This window comes from Notechis scutatus, chromosome 6 (assembly GCF_049901735.1).
Source record: "Notechis scutatus isolate UNSWTSFEM ecotype Mainland chromosome 6, rNotScu1.2, whole genome shotgun sequence".
NCBI classification, from domain to species: domain Eukaryota; kingdom Metazoa; phylum Chordata; class Lepidosauria; order Squamata; family Elapidae; genus Notechis; species Notechis scutatus.
The window spans coordinates 25256685-25275242 of NC_142014.1; the positions used below are offsets into that span (position 1 = coordinate 25256685).

The window sequence follows — 18558 nt, forward strand, 5'->3', positions numbered from 1 at the left end:
CCTGCCCACTCCAGAGTGCACAGGGGGGAATTAAACTAGGAGGGATGGAGCCGCCCTACTACTTACCTTTGGACAGTTGTAACCAGGCCTTGCATATCCCGACACCTGCCTTGCCAGCCCATTTCTTCTGCAGCCGGCAAGGGTTTCCTGAAGGCCTCTGCAGTGATCGATCCAGAGCTCAGTTATCGGCTGCAGAGGCCTTCAGGAAAGCCTTGCCGGTCGCAGAAGAAAAAGTTCCTGAGGGCCTCTGAGAGCGAAAAGGAGGCCAGGGGCGACACATGCAAGTGAAGTTAGTCAGTGGATGGCATCCCCCGAAAATAAGACCTGGTGCCTTTTTTGGTGGAAAAAAAAAAGACAGGATCTTATTTTCGGGGAAACACGGTACATGATATTCAGAGAGGGCTGTTCCAAAGAGATGCAAAGCAACCTAGGAGAGCACATGGAGAGCATATCTCCTTGAGTCATCCCAGCCGCTGCATCTCTTCTCTGATGGTCTCCTCCATGCAAATATCTGTGACCACCTCATCAATTGCAGAACTGTTTCCAAAATCCCTAGTGAAAGATGCAGCTGTTTTAAAGACCCCAAGAGAGCTGTTTTCAAGGTCTCCACCTGTTGTCAAAGTCTTCTTTCTAAACAAGCCAGGATCCAAAGTTTGCTTGCTTTTATTGTCACTCATGCGCCCCAGCATAAAGTGAATAAATGTCACAATTTTAGATGCAAAGCAGAGAGGGCCCACTTCAGTGTTATATCCTAGTGTCATTTGACTGCCATTTTCTTGATCTAAAGAAATCTGACAGAAAGTGAAATAAAAGTTAACGCGCACATATGTCCTTGATGTTAAAATAAAATGAGCATGAAGGTTGACAGAAAACTTTGTAATGTCCCCCATGATGTCATGCTGATGGAAAGAAATCAAGGTTTTAATTTGATAATGTCATTATTTACGTTAGTTTTGTCACAGGCCTTTTGTTCCTGGTTTCTGATTTGGGTTTTTAAAAAAGATCAAGAAGAAAAAAGATAAAAACTCTCCATATTTGTGCTGTTTACTTTTCAGATCTCGTGGAACTTTGCCACTTAATCCTGCATTTATTCCATTCCTGGGTTAAGCTGAGAGACTGGGTCTCCGTGAAATTTAAAACTGAGTTTCCCCTCTCCTAATCCAATGCTCTTAGCACCACTCCACACTGTCTTTCCCACATTAGGCAAGTGACAAGAGATTGTAGCCACCTTTTGATTTTCGACTTGATCCTCTCTTTTGTTAAAAGGCATGGTGGCCTAGCAGTTAAAACTCTGGGCTTGTCAACTGAAAAGTTAGCATTCTCTTTATATATTTATCCAGCTGATGCCGGTACTGGGCCGCGGCGTCAAAAAGGTTGGGGATCACTGTATTATTTAATACAAAATACAAAAATGCAAGACAATAAATAGGAAAATAAGGGAGGAAAAAGGGAAGGGATAAAAATAAAGAAGCAAGAAAATGCATTGACTTCTGACTCCCTTTGATGCAGTAGAATAAGATAATAGCATCAAACCTCGACTTTTTACTCTTACATAATAATATAAACTAGCCATTTCTCTAACAGCAAACCTATTAATCGGCAAAACCCAAAGTCAAACTTTCGGGTTTTTTTTCCCACTTCAAGCATAAAATCCAGAAGTGGTTTCCAAGTAGCAATTATATATATATTTTCCTTTGATCAAAGCAGTCCGTTTGGCCATCTCTGCTAAACTGAAAGGTTGGCAGTTCAAGACCCAAGCACATGGCGGGGGTGAGCTTCTGTTCCTTGCCTCAGCTTCTGCCAACCTAGCAGTTCAAAAGCATGCAAATGCGAGTAGATAAATAGGTGCCACTTTGGTGGGAAGGTAACATTATTCTATGCGCCTCGCTGTACAGTCATTCTGGCCACATAGACCATGGAAAAATCTTTGGAAAAGGGTGGCTCCCTCAGCTAGGAAATGAACACTACCCTGTAGAGCAAGGGTCTTCAAACTTGGCAAGTTTAAGACTTGTGGACTTCAACTCCCAGAATTCCTGAGCTAACATGACTGGAGGCGGAATTCTGGGAGTTGAAGTCCACAAGTCTTAAACTTACCAAGTTTGAGGACCCCTGCTGTAGAGTCAGACGTGACTGGACGGGGAAATCTTTACCTTTATTTTTCTGTTTTGTTATTGTAACATCACAGAAGCAGTTATTAAAAGATACAGTTGGGTGCGAGGAAAGTTCCTATGAATTAATCAATCCTCATTTCCTAAGTCCAAATCTCTGGATGAAAAGAGAAGAAGGACAAGGGAATACAACCTTGCTCTCCTCCCAATTATTACATGCTGATAGAGGACAGTGAAAAAATTAGGGCCAGTTTTTCATGCCATCATTGCAAAAATGTTTCGGCAGAGAGGATCCTACACTGATTATTATCTGCAACAAGTAGTTGTCAAGAAAGAGGATGTGGGATGTCTTCAGCTGGGATCAGAAGTTCCCATGGGAGATGTACCATTGACACGAAACTCTGCCACTCTCCTTAAGGACCTGCTGGATGAGTGGCAGATTGCGTGTGGGGAAACCAGGCTCGGAGAAACGGGACTGTAATTACACTTAATTCCTCAGCTTTCCTTTTCAAAGCAAACTTGACTCTTCTGTACTTTCCTAATACAAATATGAGAATATCGTTGTCTGCCTATAGTCACATATTGTTTCAGATATTTGCAATGTGTAATATTAAAGGAAAATGCAAGTGTGACACCTACAAAGATGAAACTGCAGTAAACAAGAATTTGTTTTAAAAAAGTATATATGAATTCTCCTTCAGAAAGATCCGCAAAACAATCCAGAATAAGAAGAAAGCTGATATCATGATCTGTTGATAGTCTGTATTTTTTTCAGATTTTGCAATATGTAATATTAAAGGAAAATGCAAGCAAGACGCTTATAACAATGAAACTACTGTAAACAAAACTTTGATATATATATATATTAGCTCGATACCCATGCTTTGCTATGAAACTATGTGGTCGGGCTTAGTTTTTTTGGGAGGAAAATAAGGGGAAAAAATTCTGCCTCTGCTTACCAGCATCCATCGGTATTCATCTGGCTAGCATCCTGTCAGTGTCTGAGAGAGTTGAGAAACTGAAAGAGTATTTGCTGTGTAAGCAAGAAGGAGACAGCAAGGAGCCTGGGCGTGGCTTAGCTCAAATGTTCTGTACTAGATAGAATAGATAGAATTCCTTTTTGGCCAAGTGTGATTGGACACACAAGGAATTTGTCTTGGTGCAAATACTCTCAGTATACATAAAAGAAAAGATACATTCATCAAGAATCAAGAATCATAAGGTACAACACTAAAGCTGCTTGGTGCTATGAAAGTAAAACCAAAACTGAAACTCCTCTCCTCTTGTGTTTTGCATTTGGAACAGATTTCTTTTCAGTTGGGGAGGGGGAGTAGCACTGCTTAGCATCAGAACGTGTTAATAATAATATAGGAAATACTAATGCTCTGATGGTCATTTCAAAAAATCCTTTTTTAGTGAGCACCTAGAAGCCAAGAAGAACATACATGCCAATTTCCAGTTTGTAGGCTTTACGGTTCTGGAGATTTTGTGATGATGCGTGAGTGTTATCCCTTCCAACTCTGTTACTCTGAGGTTAAAGGCAAAGTGTTTATCAATGCTTAAAATTCACTTTGGGTGTTAATCTTGGGTTTGCAGAATTACCAGATGGAGAAAACCTCTGGTTCCTGCTGCGGGAAATGTTTGCCAACTCGGTGCGACATACAGCTGAGGGATGGAACCATTTTGTATCTGAAGGTCAGTAGCGTTAACATCTATTTCCTAATTTATATATCCGGCTGGAGAAAAAACTCTCCCCAAAACAGTCTTTAAGATGAGGAAATTCAGTCCAAAAACAAACTACATATATACTGTAAATAAAAATCCACACAAACCACACTGCAGCAATTAACTGGACAGGCAGGATAAGGAATTGCAGACTTCAAAGGCCAACAAAACACACTCAGTTGGGAAGATGCTAGGAACCCAGATAAGCCTTGACAAACAAAGATAACTCACGATTCACTTCCAATGAGTTGCTGTGCGCAATCTCCCTTTTTAAACACTGTGTTCCCAGCTGCAACTAATGGAGGGAATCAGGGCCCTTTCCTCCCCCGTGAGCCATGCCACCCACATTGCTCCCTTCTCCGTTCCTCCCTGCGTGCTCTAGGATGAAGAGGGGATGGGCCTGGATCTTCCTCTGAATTCCCTCTGCCTTGCTCTACCTCTTCCCTGCTCTGCCCAGCCGGACTTTGCCCTTCCCCAGTTTCCTCCACAGCCAATGGAGCCGCACTCTCACTCCCTGTCAGCTGCTCGGCCTCTCCCTCGGAATCAGATTCCAACAGGGGCACAATAAATTCTGGGAGTTGAAGTCCACAAGTCTTAAAGTTGCCAAGTTTGAGGACCCCTGGTTTATAGTCTAAAATACAAAAGCAAATAATAAGAAAAATACAGGAGGGAAAAGGGAAGGGAAAAGCATAGAGAAGAAGGAGAAAACAAAAAAAGGCATTGGCTTCCAACTCTCTTTGGAAGGAAGGGTGCTGAAGAATAAGATAGCAACATCAGAGCACAACTTTTTATTTTTACATAATAGTTTATACTATTATGTAAACTGTTAAAGCCATTTTTATAACAATAGGTCTATGGAATCCGTTAAACCCTCTGCTATCCCAGCCAGTCTATGGGGATTTGATAGTTACTTAGGAATTATGAGCTGTCCCCTTAAGGGAATGCATCATGGTAAATGTAGTTAAAGGTATCCTGGGAAATATAATTCATGTCACGTGGCCACAACTGTAATCCCGATTGGTCACGAATTTGACCCTCAATGGGTTGGGGGAGTTTCCTCATTTTTGCCTGAACTCCCTAACTCATGGCAGTTGCTTTCTATCGCTACGAGATGGGTTAGGAGATAATCATCTTTTACTTTTCTGTCTTCTGCACAGTAGTGGATTTTTAAGCTGTGCAGATGCAGATAGATAAACTCAACAAGACGTCCATAACAAAGTACATTTATTGGGTCATCAGGTATCCTCATAACTCACATTTGTGACAAAGTTCTTCTTTAATGACCAATCCTTTGCATATCTGTCTTGTAGTAAAAGATGATTATCTCCTAACCCATCTCGTAGCGATAGAAAGCAGCTTCCATGACTTAGGGAGTTCAGGCAAAAATGAGGAAACTCCCCCAACCCATTGAGGGTCAAAGTAGTGACCAATCGGGATTACAGATGTGGCCACGTGACATGAACTACATTTCCCAGGATACCTTTAACTACATTTACCATGATGCATTCCCTTAAGGGGACAGCTCATAATTCCTAAGTAACCATCAAATTCCCATAGACTGGCTGGGACAGCACAAACCCCAAAATTGAAATTTTCATTTTTTTTCCACCTCAAGCACAAAGTCCAGAAGCGGTTTCCAAGTAGAAACAAAAGTACTTGTGGTTTTTTTCTTTTTCTTCTTTGACCAAAGCAGTCAATTTAACCATCTCTGCTAGCTCTATCTGCTTTTGCAACCATTCATCCATTGTTTGGAATTGAAGCCTCCTTCCCCATTTTGTGCATAAAGTAGTCTTGTTTCTGCCAACATAGATAATGAATCTTTGCTGTTTCCCGAACTTCACACAGAACAGCATTTCCACAGCCTTTTCTCCTGAGAGACCTGCCTCAAATGGAAAAAGTAAATTTCCTCTTGAGATCCTCCAGAGAGAGGGTGCACCTAGTATTTTCTTTTCCTAGACAAATATGTAGAAGAAATGGAAAAACAGGGTTATTTTTCCACTTTTGTGCAAAGGAGAACACAATCTAAAGAGAGAAGGAATAGTAGGCCTTCATATTCATGTCAACTACCTGAGGCCCTTGGAGAAAGGCCTTGAGGAGATAAATGTATTGATGGACCAGATCATAAAAAGAAGGCACGCTTTTGCGATAATAGAAAAAAATAGATTTTTTTTTTAAAAAAAAAACCCACTTTCTTCTATTTTATGAGGACGGCTGGCAACCTAAGATGCGACCTCACGAATGTCTTTTGTGATGGCCACAGCTGGAATCTTGTGAAATGACTAAATCTGAGAAGAGAGGCTGACATTTTCACACTGTACTTTATGGTGCAAATAATTCACTTTTATGGAGATTTCGTTACGCTTTTAATTTTTATTTTACTGTGAGGGAAAAGAGGCATCTGAGATGGAAGTGTTCTCCGCTCCCAACCATCAGGCCTGGCCCAGATGGTTGACCTAGAGGTGAAGGCCGTGGGAAGGAAATATTTTTCAAGAGACTCTGATTTAATCATCTGGCTCTTAAGTCTGCCTAGGAACTTTTACAGATTTCAACATTATGCTTTTACTTCTGACTGGCATTAAAGATGCTTTCCTGAAACCCAATTTGTTCTTGCTCTTTATGCATGCCATCTGTATGCAGCTGGAGAGCATCACTCAAACAAAATGCACAGGTACAGTATATGTGGTACCTTGCTCAATAGTAGTAACTGTGAGAGGGATCTTGGAGTCCTAGCGGACAATCACTTAAATATGAGCCAGCCGTGTGCTGCAGCTGCCAAAAAAGCCAACACAGTTCTAGGCTGCATAAATGGAGGGATAGAATCAAGATCACATGAAGTGTTAATACCACTTTATAAGGCCTTGGCAAGGTCACACTTGGAATGCTGCATCCAGTTTTGGTTGCCATGCTGTAAAAAAGATATTGAGACTCTGGAAATAATGCAGAGAAGAGCAACCAAGATGATTTTCGGGGGACGTCATCCACTGACTAATCTCACTTGCGTGCATTGCCCCCAGCCTCCTTTTTGCTGTCAGAGGCCTTCAGAAACTTCTTCTTCTGCAGCCAGCAAGGCTTTCCCGAAGGCCTCTGGATCGATCCAGAGCTTTGTTATCAGCTACAGAGGCCTTCGGGAAAGCCTTGCCAGCCTTGCCGGCTGCAGAAGAAATGTGCTTTTTTGTAAATTTGTCAACTGGGCTTGGGATTTTCCTGGGTGCCTTTGGCCAATTACAATCTCACTGCAACAACAACGAAAAATGGATCTTTTACAGCCAAACGAAACAATCCAAGATGGATGCGACAATCATTTTTGCAAGGTGAACCGGAAAGGAGACTTCATTTGGGAGAGGAAGATCACAGGTTGCCCTCCATTTGATTCCAAGAAATGCTTAGCTGAAGGAGTAAGTATGGAATCTACCTCTTCTGGGATGCATTTTAAAATGGTATTGGTTGTAGCGATGTGTTCAGTTTGTGCTTTATGGAGCATCATAAACGAAACAGTCCCATAGGTGCACTTTTCAGGAGGCAACTGGACTTTCTGTTTGTTTTTTTTCTTTTGAAGACGTTTTGCTTCTCATCCAAAAAGCTTCTTCAGCTCTGGCAGGATAATGGGGAATGGAAGGATTTATATTCCTTGCAGACAGCTGGTCATTTGCATCCTTTTAGAGGGTTGTTGAGGCCACTTGGAGGTGTATCTGTGTCCTCAGGGTCATCTGAGTGGTGCTCTTGGTTCCTGTAGTCTGCAGGAACTGTAGACTTCCTCTGGAAGTCCATTTCTACTCCCACACCATTCAAAGGGGGGATTTCAAAGAATCTCTACAGACTTTTAGATTTACAATTTGGGATGAACACCCTTTTGAATGGTGTGGGAGTAGGAATAGATTTCCAGAGGGAAAATTGCAGACTACAGGAACCAGGAGCCCCACTTGGGAGACCCTGAGGGCACAGATAAACCTCCAAGCAGCCTCAACGACCCTCTAAAAAGGATGCAGATGACCATCAAGGAGTATCAATCCTTCCATTCCCCACCATCCTGTCAGAGCCGAAGAAGCTTCCTGGATGAGAAGCAAAATGTCTTCAAAAGAAAAAACAAGAATGACCTGGATGACTGAGAATCTTTGCAGATATAAATGAAGGAGATTTCTGCTCTGAGGACACTGTGGTTCTAAACATTGACAGAGAGAGGAAGAGTGAGGCATGAAAGGGAAGAGGGAGATGAGGGTTATTCATTTCTTGGAGAGATGTGTGCCTCATTTCTCATGGCTTTGCTTGTTTGCAGAATCAACACACTTTGCGACTTTGCTGGAATTATATTCTGAAAGGCATGCTTTTCTTTAACAGAGCAAAGAATGCATCTGAATGTAATTTGGGTCAGATAAAAATCGATTCCATTTGGTCTAATCTGAAGTTCTCCTTCCTTGGTATCTTTGTCACTGCAGTTGGGAGCATGTCTTTTACTCTGCAGTTTCAAAGCTATAAGGAATAAAGAGAGAACATCTATGTTCAATATCCAAAATGGATTTCTCAGTTTCTGTTGTTTACAATGGCTTCTACCCAAAGTATTGTTTTTGCCAAATTTAATCCTTTTTATTTTTTGATTATTTAAAAGGGGATAAGGCTGATTTTCTCGAAATTCCCTGTGATTTCCAGTGGAGCACAACTGTGTCTTCTTCTGCCTAAAATGTTGTTTTTTTCAATCAAAATGTTATGGCATTTGTAAGCAGCTTCCAAAATATTATCCCTACCAGATCAGGAAAAACAAGAGCAGAGGGGATGAACCTATCATGGGTTTTATTTTCATACCTTTTTTTTTCTTTTTGCTCTTATGGCCATTTTAATGACTAACCGCAGAAAGGTTTGGTTGTCATTAAATTGGTTGTCATTAAGTTTGATGAATTCTACATTCTGAAAAAAATATTGTGCAAATATCCCATGATTCCTTCAATAAGCTTCCAGCCTTGATATCTTTTAGCAGTGTCTGTGTGTGTGAGAGAGAGGGGGGAGGGAGAGAGGAAGGAAGGAAAGGAAGGAAAGAAAGGAAGGAAGGAAGGAAGGAAGGAAGGAAGGAAGGAAGGAAGGAAGGAAGGAAGGAAGGAAGGAAGGAAGGAAGGAAGGAAGGAAGGCTGGCTGACTCTCTTGGTCAAGTCTCAGAGCCACTAGAATCAAATAGCATAGAAATGTTAAAAATAACCAAACGTTATTGGTTAAAATTTGCATTAAGAGAGTTTTAGACATGGACACCTGTGTCTATTTGTCTTAATTGATGTGTTGCTGTCTTCTTCTCTAGGGTAAAGTGACAAAACTTGGCAATACCTGCTGTGAAACATGTAAGTACCCCCACACCCCCCCCAAAAAAACACCCCTCCTTCCTCTCCTATAAGATTGCCACATATTTCTGAATAGGTATGCGGCTGCAATATGAAAAGAGAAGCGTGAAAATAACATTACTGGATCATGTCTCTGCTTCTTAGCCACAATGATGCCAGAAGGACAACATGCCTGTTGTAATCAGTGATGGGATTCTACCAGTTTCTTTACCGGTTCGGCCGTCGCGCACTTCGTGCATGCGCTCACAGCTTTCCAAACACCAGCTGAGGCTCTGCCGCACCAATCAGCTGAGAGAATAAAGAAGAGAAAAGCGCAGGGGTTGGGTGGGAGGGGCCGATCCTGCACTTTTCTCTTCTTCCTCCTCTCAGCTGATCCTCGAAGCTGGGCCGAACCAGTAGCATTTCACCACTAGTTGTAATGGCATAATGCAATCTTTGCCCTTTTGAATTTAAGAGCATCATCTACAAATACAGGATAGAGTTTGCATAATGACCTGTTGTGACTCTGGGATTTGATTCTGGTCCGTCAGCAGATATGAGCTCGAGTGAAGAAGATCTGGCACTGAGATTTGAACCTGCATTATTAAGTGATTTTGAAGGTAGCCAGGATGAGGAAGTGGACTTAGCTATGAGAGACGAACCTAATTTATTGAAGGTGTCGGAGTCCTCTCCCTCCCCCGAATCTCCCTCTCTGATTACGCAGCAGCCGGTAACAGATAATCAGGAAAACGTGCAAGAGGTTTCAAGTGAGGAGGAGGACTTTGCGGGATCCTGGCTTGACGTGAGAAATAGACGGAGATTGAGACGTCAATCTCAATTGGGAAAGAAGCGTCAAGCCAGTGATTAATTAATGAGACTAACAAGCCCCCTTAGGGGATAAAAGGAAACGGATTGGCTTGAGAAATTTGCCAGAAGCAAAGTGTCTTGTTAGAGCGAAAGTACTGTGAAGATTATCTGAGGCATTGTGATTTATAGGCACTTCAGGATTGCCAAACAGATTTCAGAACTACTGCTGAGGACTGGAAAACCTCAGCAGTTATCTTTGTTGGGGTTTGTTTTTGGTTGCTTATATTTTTGGAACTTTAGAATTTTGATTGCTCACCTGTGGATACAGGTGAGACATAACAATGACCCATCCTGTGCCACTTATTTTTCCTTTAGATGTCTTTACCAGTTGCCCAGGGAGTTGGAGTAGACCTTCCTCACCATCGAATAGAAGGACCTCGCTGAAGTGTTCAGCGAAACTCAAGGTGACAATGACTTACGTGTCTCAGAGTTGGCTAGCTATCAGGATTCCGGCAGTTACCCTCCTTTAAATCACGAGTCTCGAGCCAAACTTCCAAAACTTAAAAAGATGATTTATTAGGAGTAAACATGCAGGCACTACCTGGGTGTAGCTGACTCTGAGGCACATCATTCATTGTCACCCTTGACCCTGTTTTCTCCCCACCCTCCTGGGTGTATCATAATTCATATTCTCCAATGGGACACATGCCTAGCCAAGAGTCATCAATCATGCTCTCCAGTTAGAATTTTGCACAGCAGAAACTTCAGTCACCTAGTTACTATCTTTGAAAAACTATGTATGGAATGCAGTTTCGGTTTTGCAAGCTGCTGAACTGCTTCCCTCCTCCCTTTCTGTTGTCAACTCTAAAAAGACCAGAGAAATATTTTATGAGTTGACAGGTGCATTGTTATGAAGGTTGGGCACACTGTCAACATCATGACATCCATCTTGATGCTAACCAACCAAGAAGGTTTTTCTTTGGGTTCCAGCAATGAATTTAGCCCTGGGTACAGAGGTCTTAATCATCCCTTCTAATTCTAGAAGGGTGTCCTTATACCTAGCAATTCCCACAATATGTGTGGGAAATCAAATGTACCTAATAAATCAAACTATCAAAGCATCTGTGCATCCAGAGTAGACACCCACAATGGATGTTTCTTGCTGTTTCTCTGGATGAGGCGCTTCCTTCCTTATTTCCTGTGGGGTCCTTGGTAATCTCTGAGCTTGGTGGTTTCCTTGTAGATGTTTCCTTACCAAACTTGGTAACATCACCAGTGCTAATGATGTTACCTACTGTGGTAATGATAATGGTACCTAGTTTGATAGTGAAGTGTCTCCAAGAAAACCAACAAACTCAGGGATCCCCAAGGATCTCATAGTTCAATCCTGACCTACAAATATTCTCTTCTATTGTTACTTTTTCCTCTCTGCCTCTAATTGGGCTGAGCAATTCAACTCAGCAGTCTCTCCTCAGAGACTAATCTGGTCATGCTGAGCTTTTACATCATTGATATGGATGCCTGTTGTCAGCAGGAGCCTTGGCAAGGTGTCTGTTCTCAGTCAATGGTTTGGTCCAGGTAGACTTGGTAGTTGCAAGGCAAGGGAGTCAAAAAGTTTCTCTCTCAACGCAGGCTAACAAGTCCATCTGGCTGGGAGATGAACAGTTGTCTGCCACATCTATTCATCTCCACCCCCTGCCTTTTATCCCCAAAGCTAGGGTGGGGCTTCACGAGCAGCGATGGCTCTTCCATCCCAAGGACTGGCCCACAGATTTCCACTGCTCTCCTCTCCTCTGCCTTCTGTGCATCTGTGCATCAGGCACTGGGCTCAGCTGTTCCTCCTCTTCCTCATCAGCCACCTCCAGACCTGGGGGCTGTTGACTCTCCATCAGAGGGCTGATGGATGGGCCAGGCTCCGCCTCTCTCTCTGTCTCTCCCTCTCTCTCTCTCTGCCAGCTCCTTTCCCTCTTCCCCCTTGGAGCTCTCGGGTTGCCGTGATGCTGACCCTGACTCCCCACACCTCCTCCTCCTCCTCTGATTTGGTTGCTGGCAGAGCCCATGGCCAACAGGCCACAAGAAAAGGCATCTCGATTGTCAAAAATCTGGGAAATGCCTCCCTGTCTTAAAAGAGATTTTCCTCCATATACTCTTCTTTCGTCCATCAGCCCCAAAGCTTGGTTTTCAGTGACCCTAAAAAAAAACCTTGGGTTGCCAAATTGTATGGTGGATAATTATGGCATTTGTTTAGCCCTGAAAATCCTCCCTTGTGACAAGGTCAAAATGTCAAGCAGCCCTTCACCCTCCATTCTGCCTCTCCCTGGTCCCTCCTTTTGTTCGGTTCATCTGTCAATAAATAAAAGATGGTCTGTCCAGGAGGCATCCCAACCTTGGCCCAGTAATTGCTGTAACCAAACCCAAGTCAGCTCCAAGATAATTCTTGTGGTTGCTTGCCTGGATATTGCCGCATTCGAGCTCGTCTGGAGCATTTGAGTTAGCAGGTCACGGTCGAATGGTGTTCTCTGGTTAACTGGTAATTAACAAGGCTTTTGTAATATTGTCTGCCACCATTAAATCATGAAGATTGTTAAGCAAAGATGCCCAAGAACCTTTCTACCCAAAGCAGATGTGAAAGTAATAGGCAAAGCTCCAGGAAAAAAAAAAGTTGATTGACATGAGAAAAATGCGGCAGAATAGAAACCAGCAAAACAGAACTGGTTAAGAAGAACTACGCAGATCCTGTGTTTTGGTGTTCTGAAGGAAGAATGTTTGCTGGGAAGCAGTAGATTTCAAAGAATTTTCACTGTTTACACAAAATCTGCTCTGCTCACATATTTGTTAAAAGAGGTTTCATGTGATCCGGGAAAACAGGGGAAAAAAAAAAAGAATTAAGAGAAATGTTTACAGCTGCACAAGTTGCTAATCCATTGTTTCCCTTTTTCTATCTTGTTTTCTGAGTGCCACAAAGGACTTTTTGTCCATTGTACCTGCAGCCCCATTTTGTAGTCGCTGTGGGTTTGTAGTCTGGGCCCATTTTTAATCTCCATTAAGCTTCATTTATTTCTTCTGGACTCAAATTATCCGGGCCGCCACAAGCAATAAGATAAAATAAGATGCGCAAATGAAATCTCCGCCACCAGCAATGCGGCCAGAGACACAGGTTCTAATTCTTTGCACCGGGATTTGGCAACTTTATTGTAGTGCAAAATTGTGGTGGCAGCTGCAGAGCCCAGCGGAGGTGATCGAACTGTTGACAGATTGGCATTTGCAGCAATAAATGTGAAGCCTTTACTAGGAAGAAACAAGAATGATTTTAGGACAAGCTGAGTCAATCCCACTACGCAAGGCTGCCACAAAGAAGGCGGGGTCAGCTTATTTTCCAAAACATCAGAAGGCCAGACACGAAAAAATTATTAGCAACTAATCAAGGAGAGAAGCAACCTGGAATTGAGGAGAAACTTCCTAACAGGGAGGACAATCAACCAGTGGAACAGCTTGCCACCAGAAGTTCTAGGTGCTCCATCACTGGAGGTTTTTAAGAAGAGACTGGACAGCCACTTGTCTAAAATGATATAGGTATCAGCATTCCAATGAAATTCTCCATTTCCATTCAGCACTCAGAAACAAAGTTCATCCAAGTAAGAATTCATTAGAAAAGTCATATTGGCACATCTGGGAAAACCCGAATCTGAGAGTTCTGGGTTTTTCTTTCCCAATAGAAATTCAAAGATCCATCCCTTACACCCATCATCTATTACATGGTCCAATCAAATGTCATCCCAACTGGAGACATTCCTCCAGACATTCCCCTCCAGGTGCAGGGTAACTTGTCCTTGACTTTCTGTGAAAGAATGTTGTTGAGTTTAATCTTCTGCCTCTCTAAGAATTTCCCAATTTCCCAGGCACTAAATGTGGCAGCCTCGAAGCTTCTTAGTGAAAGATGGCTTCCAAGGCTGACAATAGGATCTCCTACTTGAGCAGACAGGGGTGGGATTCAATTTATTTTAACAATCAGTTCTGTGGGCGTGGCTTAGTTGGTGGGCATGGCTTGGTGGTCATGTTATTGGCTGGGCATGGCCAACTCAATATCACTCACATCAAGGCACGCATCTCCTCGCCTGGCCTCTCATGACTGTGGAGATGCTGCAGCAGTCGTAAGTGTGAAAAATGGTCATAAGTCACTTTTTTCAGTGCCATTGTAACTTTGAATGGTCACTCCACACAAGCAAAGTACCAGCAAAGGAGGGGGAAAAAACTCCAGAGATGTTCCTGAGACAGGAAGTCTAGTCCTGCCAAGAATGTAATAAGGGTTAACAGAGAGGCAGTTTCTTTAAGCAACACCAGAATGTTTCCTTCCTGCCTTCCTTACAGGATTAGGCCAGTAATTTCTTCTAACAACCAGTTCTCCTAACTGCTTAAAATGTTAACAACCGGTTCTAGCGAATAGGTGCAAACTGGTAGAATCCCATCCCTGTGATCAGAGGGTTGGACTAGAAGATCCCCAAGGTCCCTTCCAGCTCTATTATGGTTGGTTGGTTGGTTGGTTGGTTGGTTGGTTGGTTAAGGGCATAATGGTTCCTCTATTTTGGTCTGAAAGCTTTAGTATTTTTCCAAGAAGATGTATAGTCTAGGGCATAGATGTAAGATATTTTCTCAAGTCCATTCCCCCTGTATTTCCAGGAAGATGTCAGAACTTTGTGTTAAGTTGCAGTCCAAAAAGTTTAGAATTAGAATTCTTTTATTGGCCAAGTGTGATTGGACACACAAGGAATTTGTCTTGGTGCAAATGCTCTCAGTATTTTTGCTCAACCTTTACACAAGACTAAAGTCAACTAAAGTCTGAGTCCTCATTTTACCAACCTCGGAAGGATGGAAGGCTGAGTCAACCTTGAGCTGGTCAGGATCAAACTGCTGAGCTGCTAGCAATCATTGATCGAGCTGATTGCAATCAGCAATCAGCAGAAGTAGCCCGCAATACATCATTCTAACCACTGCACCACCAAGGCTCTATAGATCCTGTCATACCTTTTTACCCAGTTCTTTCAGGTCTGTTCTTGCATTTTCCTTCATCCTATGAAGGAGAAAATCATGAGCAGAACAAGGCAGGAAGCTTTGGAGCATTTTCTTGGCAGCGTTTGTCTCCCTGAAGTTGTTGGAATAAATGGTCCCTTAATTGGCAATATTTTCTGAAAGATTTGCAATTTGCCTCTTTCACCCACGATATCTCCTCAGTCACATTAGACAGCCACCAGCAATATTGGTTGTTGTTGTTGTTGTTGTTGTTGTTGTTGTTGTTGTTCTTGTTATTATAATTATTATTATAATTATTATTATTATTATTATTATTATTATTATTATTATTATTATTATTATATCTTTAGTGAGATTCACAGCCTTTGAGGCTGGTTGGTAGCTCAAAAGCTTAAGTCCTAACCAAGGACCTAGGAACTGTTCAGGTAGCATCGGAGGATATAAGCTGTTCCAAGTAGGGTGGTGTTTTGTAGAATCAGGGTATTCAAGTCTCAAGAGCTAATTTTGGCATGATCATAATTACTTTTTTAATAAACTTTATTAGTCTTTTATGTCTTTTAAAAACAAAAAGATAATCATTACATTAACAGTTCTGTGACATCAATCTCATACATTTCTATCTTTTGTGCTTATTTACAAATATAAATATAATTTGTGCAAATATATACATTTAATCTATAAATTGCTTATCTTAAATTCCTTCATGTTCCTTTTTTTCTTTTAAACTATACTTTATTAAACTTTTATTACATTAAAAACATCAAAAAAAAAAAATATCACTCAACAATAGCAATTAGTGGTGATTCTCTTATGTCAATAATCCATACATTATTTACAGATACTAAATTATGCATAATTAATTACATTCTTATTTTATCTATTACTTATGGTTAATAACTATCTATCTTTAATCTATCTCTGTTCTATCCAGTTATACCATTGCTCCCACACCTTATAAAATATTGATGTCTCTTTATCTTTTAAGCTCAGTTAATTTGTCCATTTCTGCACAGTTCATATTTTTTGTATAACAGGTTTCTCATGATCATAATTCTTAAAGGAGTAGTAATATTATTGAAATACTGTAAGCTGATTACTTCTGACTAATAATCCATGCACTGTTAAAAGGAATAGTTTATTACTCGCCAGAAGTGCAAATCTCTATTTCTTTGTATAAGCAGTAGAAGGGAACACAACTAAAATTTCCTCTTGCATTTTAGGTGTCGAGCCAGAGTGCAGGCTAACCACAGGCAGGTTAGAGTTTGTGAAAGTAGACAACTGTGTGAATGAAAACCAGCTGAATCTCCATTACTGCGAGGTAAGATCTGCTGATCTGGAGCCTATGAAAGCAAAGAACTTTTTTTAAAATTCTGCAAAGAGCTTGTGTCTAATTGCACGGAGCGGTAAATTATGCTTCAGATTAATACCCAAACTCTAGATAACCCTCAACGTATGACCACAATTGAGCCCAAAATTGCTGTTGCTAAGCAAGACGATTGAGTTTTGCCACATTTTATGAACTTTCTTGCTGCATGTGTTCAGTGAATTGCTGCAGTTGTTAAGTTAGTAATGCGGTCATTAAGTGAACTGGGCTTCCTCATTGACAGAAGGTCGTAAAAGGGGATCATGTGATCCCGGGGACACTGCAACCATCATAAATACATTGCCAGTTGCCAAGCTTCTGGATTTTGATCACATGGCCATGGGGATGCGTCAACGGTTGTAAATGTGAAAAACTCTCACAGGTCACTTAGTACGGTGGTGTTGTTAACTTTGAACAATCACCAAACGAATGGTTGTAAGTCAAGGATGACCTGCACACACAGTAATGTGTTAATGTAAGACAATCACTGCCGCCGCCTCCTCCTCCTCCTCCTCCTCCTCCTCCTCCTCCTCCTCCTCCTCCTCCTCCTCCTTTGTCTTCTTCCTCTCCTTTCGCTCCTCCTTTTTCTTTTCCTTTTCCTTCTCCTTCTCCTCCTTCTTCTTCCCCTTCCTCCTCTTCCTCCTCCTCCTCCATTTTCTGCTCCTCCTCCTTCCCCTTCTCCTTCTCCTTTGTCCTCTTCCTCTCCTTCCTCTCCTTTTCCTTCTCCTTCTCCTCCTCCTTCTTCTTCCCCTTCCTCCTCCTCTTCCTCTTCCTCGTCCTCCTCTTCCATTTTCTGCTCCTCCTCCTCCTTCCCCTTCTCCTTCTCCTTTGTCCTCTTCCTCTCCTCCTTTTCCTTCTCCTTCTCCTTCTTCTTCCCCTTCCTCCTCCTCCTCCTCCTCCATTTCCTCCTCTTCTTCTCCCCCTTCTTCTCCCCTTCTCCTTCTTCTACTTCCTGCCATCTTCTTCCTTCCACCAGCTAGACACAGTCTGTAATTTTTACATCCTCCCAGCAGTTTTCATGGTGAAATCAGGACTTTTAAGTTCCAACCTTTTGGCCTTTTTCTTTCAGGGCAAGTGTACCAGCAAAGCCATTTATAACATAACCCTGAACCGCCTTGAAGACATCTGCACCTGCTGCTCGGCTACCACAACCAACACCATGCTCATCCCCTTGCGTTGCACCAATGGCTCCCTGGTTCATCACCAAGTGTTTAATGCTCAAGAGTGTGAATGTCTCTCACGGAAATGCCAGCCGTAATTCGCCAATGGGGAGCAGACGCATGTCAAGCTTTTTTCTCCAGATGCCAGAACATGTACAATCTGAGTGTAATTTTTTTTTGGTGGGGGGGGGTATTAAGAGAATTTTGATAGTGGTCTAATCAAAGCCATGTAAGCAGCCAAGGAAGAAACTACATACTTGGGATGTTCTACTTTGGACTGTTTCAGGGGTGCCGTATTTTGAAAAAGCCCACAGAATTCACATTATTTGGAGGAGTGCTGAGGACGGATATTCCCATCGTGGTGAACTGATAGAAAGTTTCAGCATATAGTTATATATATATTTTTTCATTTCAGTAGTTACTTTTATGATGAATGAATAAGTCTGGCTCACCTTTCGAATCAGAATTATTCGGCTTCTGTTACAAGCTTCAATAAAACAGTGGATTAAAACCCGAGTCTTTCAAAAGCCTTTTTTCCACCAAAACAACCCAAAAGGCTTACAATGTGAAGCCATTGAATTTTTGTGTTGAATTCTTCCGATGGAGCTGGGAATCAGGGATGAACAAGGGGTAGTTTGCAGCAGGAGCTGAGGCAAATATCTGATTCATTCATTAAAGGAGGAGGAGGAGGAAAGGGAGGAGAAGGAAGAGGGAGAAGAGGAAGAAAGGAAGAGGAGAGGAAGAAGAGGAAGAGGAGAGGAAGAAGAAGAGGAGGAGGAGGAGGAAGAGGAGGAGCAGAAATGGAGAAGGAGGAGGAAGAGGAGAAGGGGAAGAGAGGGAGAAGGAGGGGGAGGAGGAGGAGAAAGAAGAGGAGGAAGAAGAAGAAGAGGAAGAAGAAAGGAAGAGGAGAGGAAGGAGCAGAGGAGAAGGAGCAGAAGGAGCAGAAGGAGAAGGAGAAGGAGGAAGAAGAGGAGGAGGAAGAAGAGGGGAAGGAGAAGAGGAGGAGGAGGAAGTCGTAAAGTCACCAACATTGGATACTCCTGACCAATAGGACAGAATCTGCTTGC

At 42.2% G+C, this 18558-nt stretch overlaps 1 protein-coding gene across 1 annotated transcript in view; it reads left to right on the top strand.

The window, feature by feature from the left end:
• VWF (von Willebrand factor) overlaps positions 1–18007 on the top strand; it is a 176714-nt gene extending 158707 nt beyond the window's left edge. Inside the window, exons 48-52 of the mRNA XM_026679287.2 lie at positions 3705–3803; positions 7100–7228; positions 9115–9154; positions 16189–16286; positions 17401–18007. Of these exons, the coding sequence (XP_026535072.2) occupies positions 3705–3803; positions 7100–7228; positions 9115–9154; positions 16189–16286; positions 17401–17589 (555 nt within the window). The 3' untranslated portion in view covers positions 17590–18007. The remainder of the gene's footprint in view (positions 1–3704; positions 3804–7099; positions 7229–9114; positions 9155–16188; positions 16287–17400) is intronic.
• Positions 18008–18558: the final 551 nt, after the last annotated feature.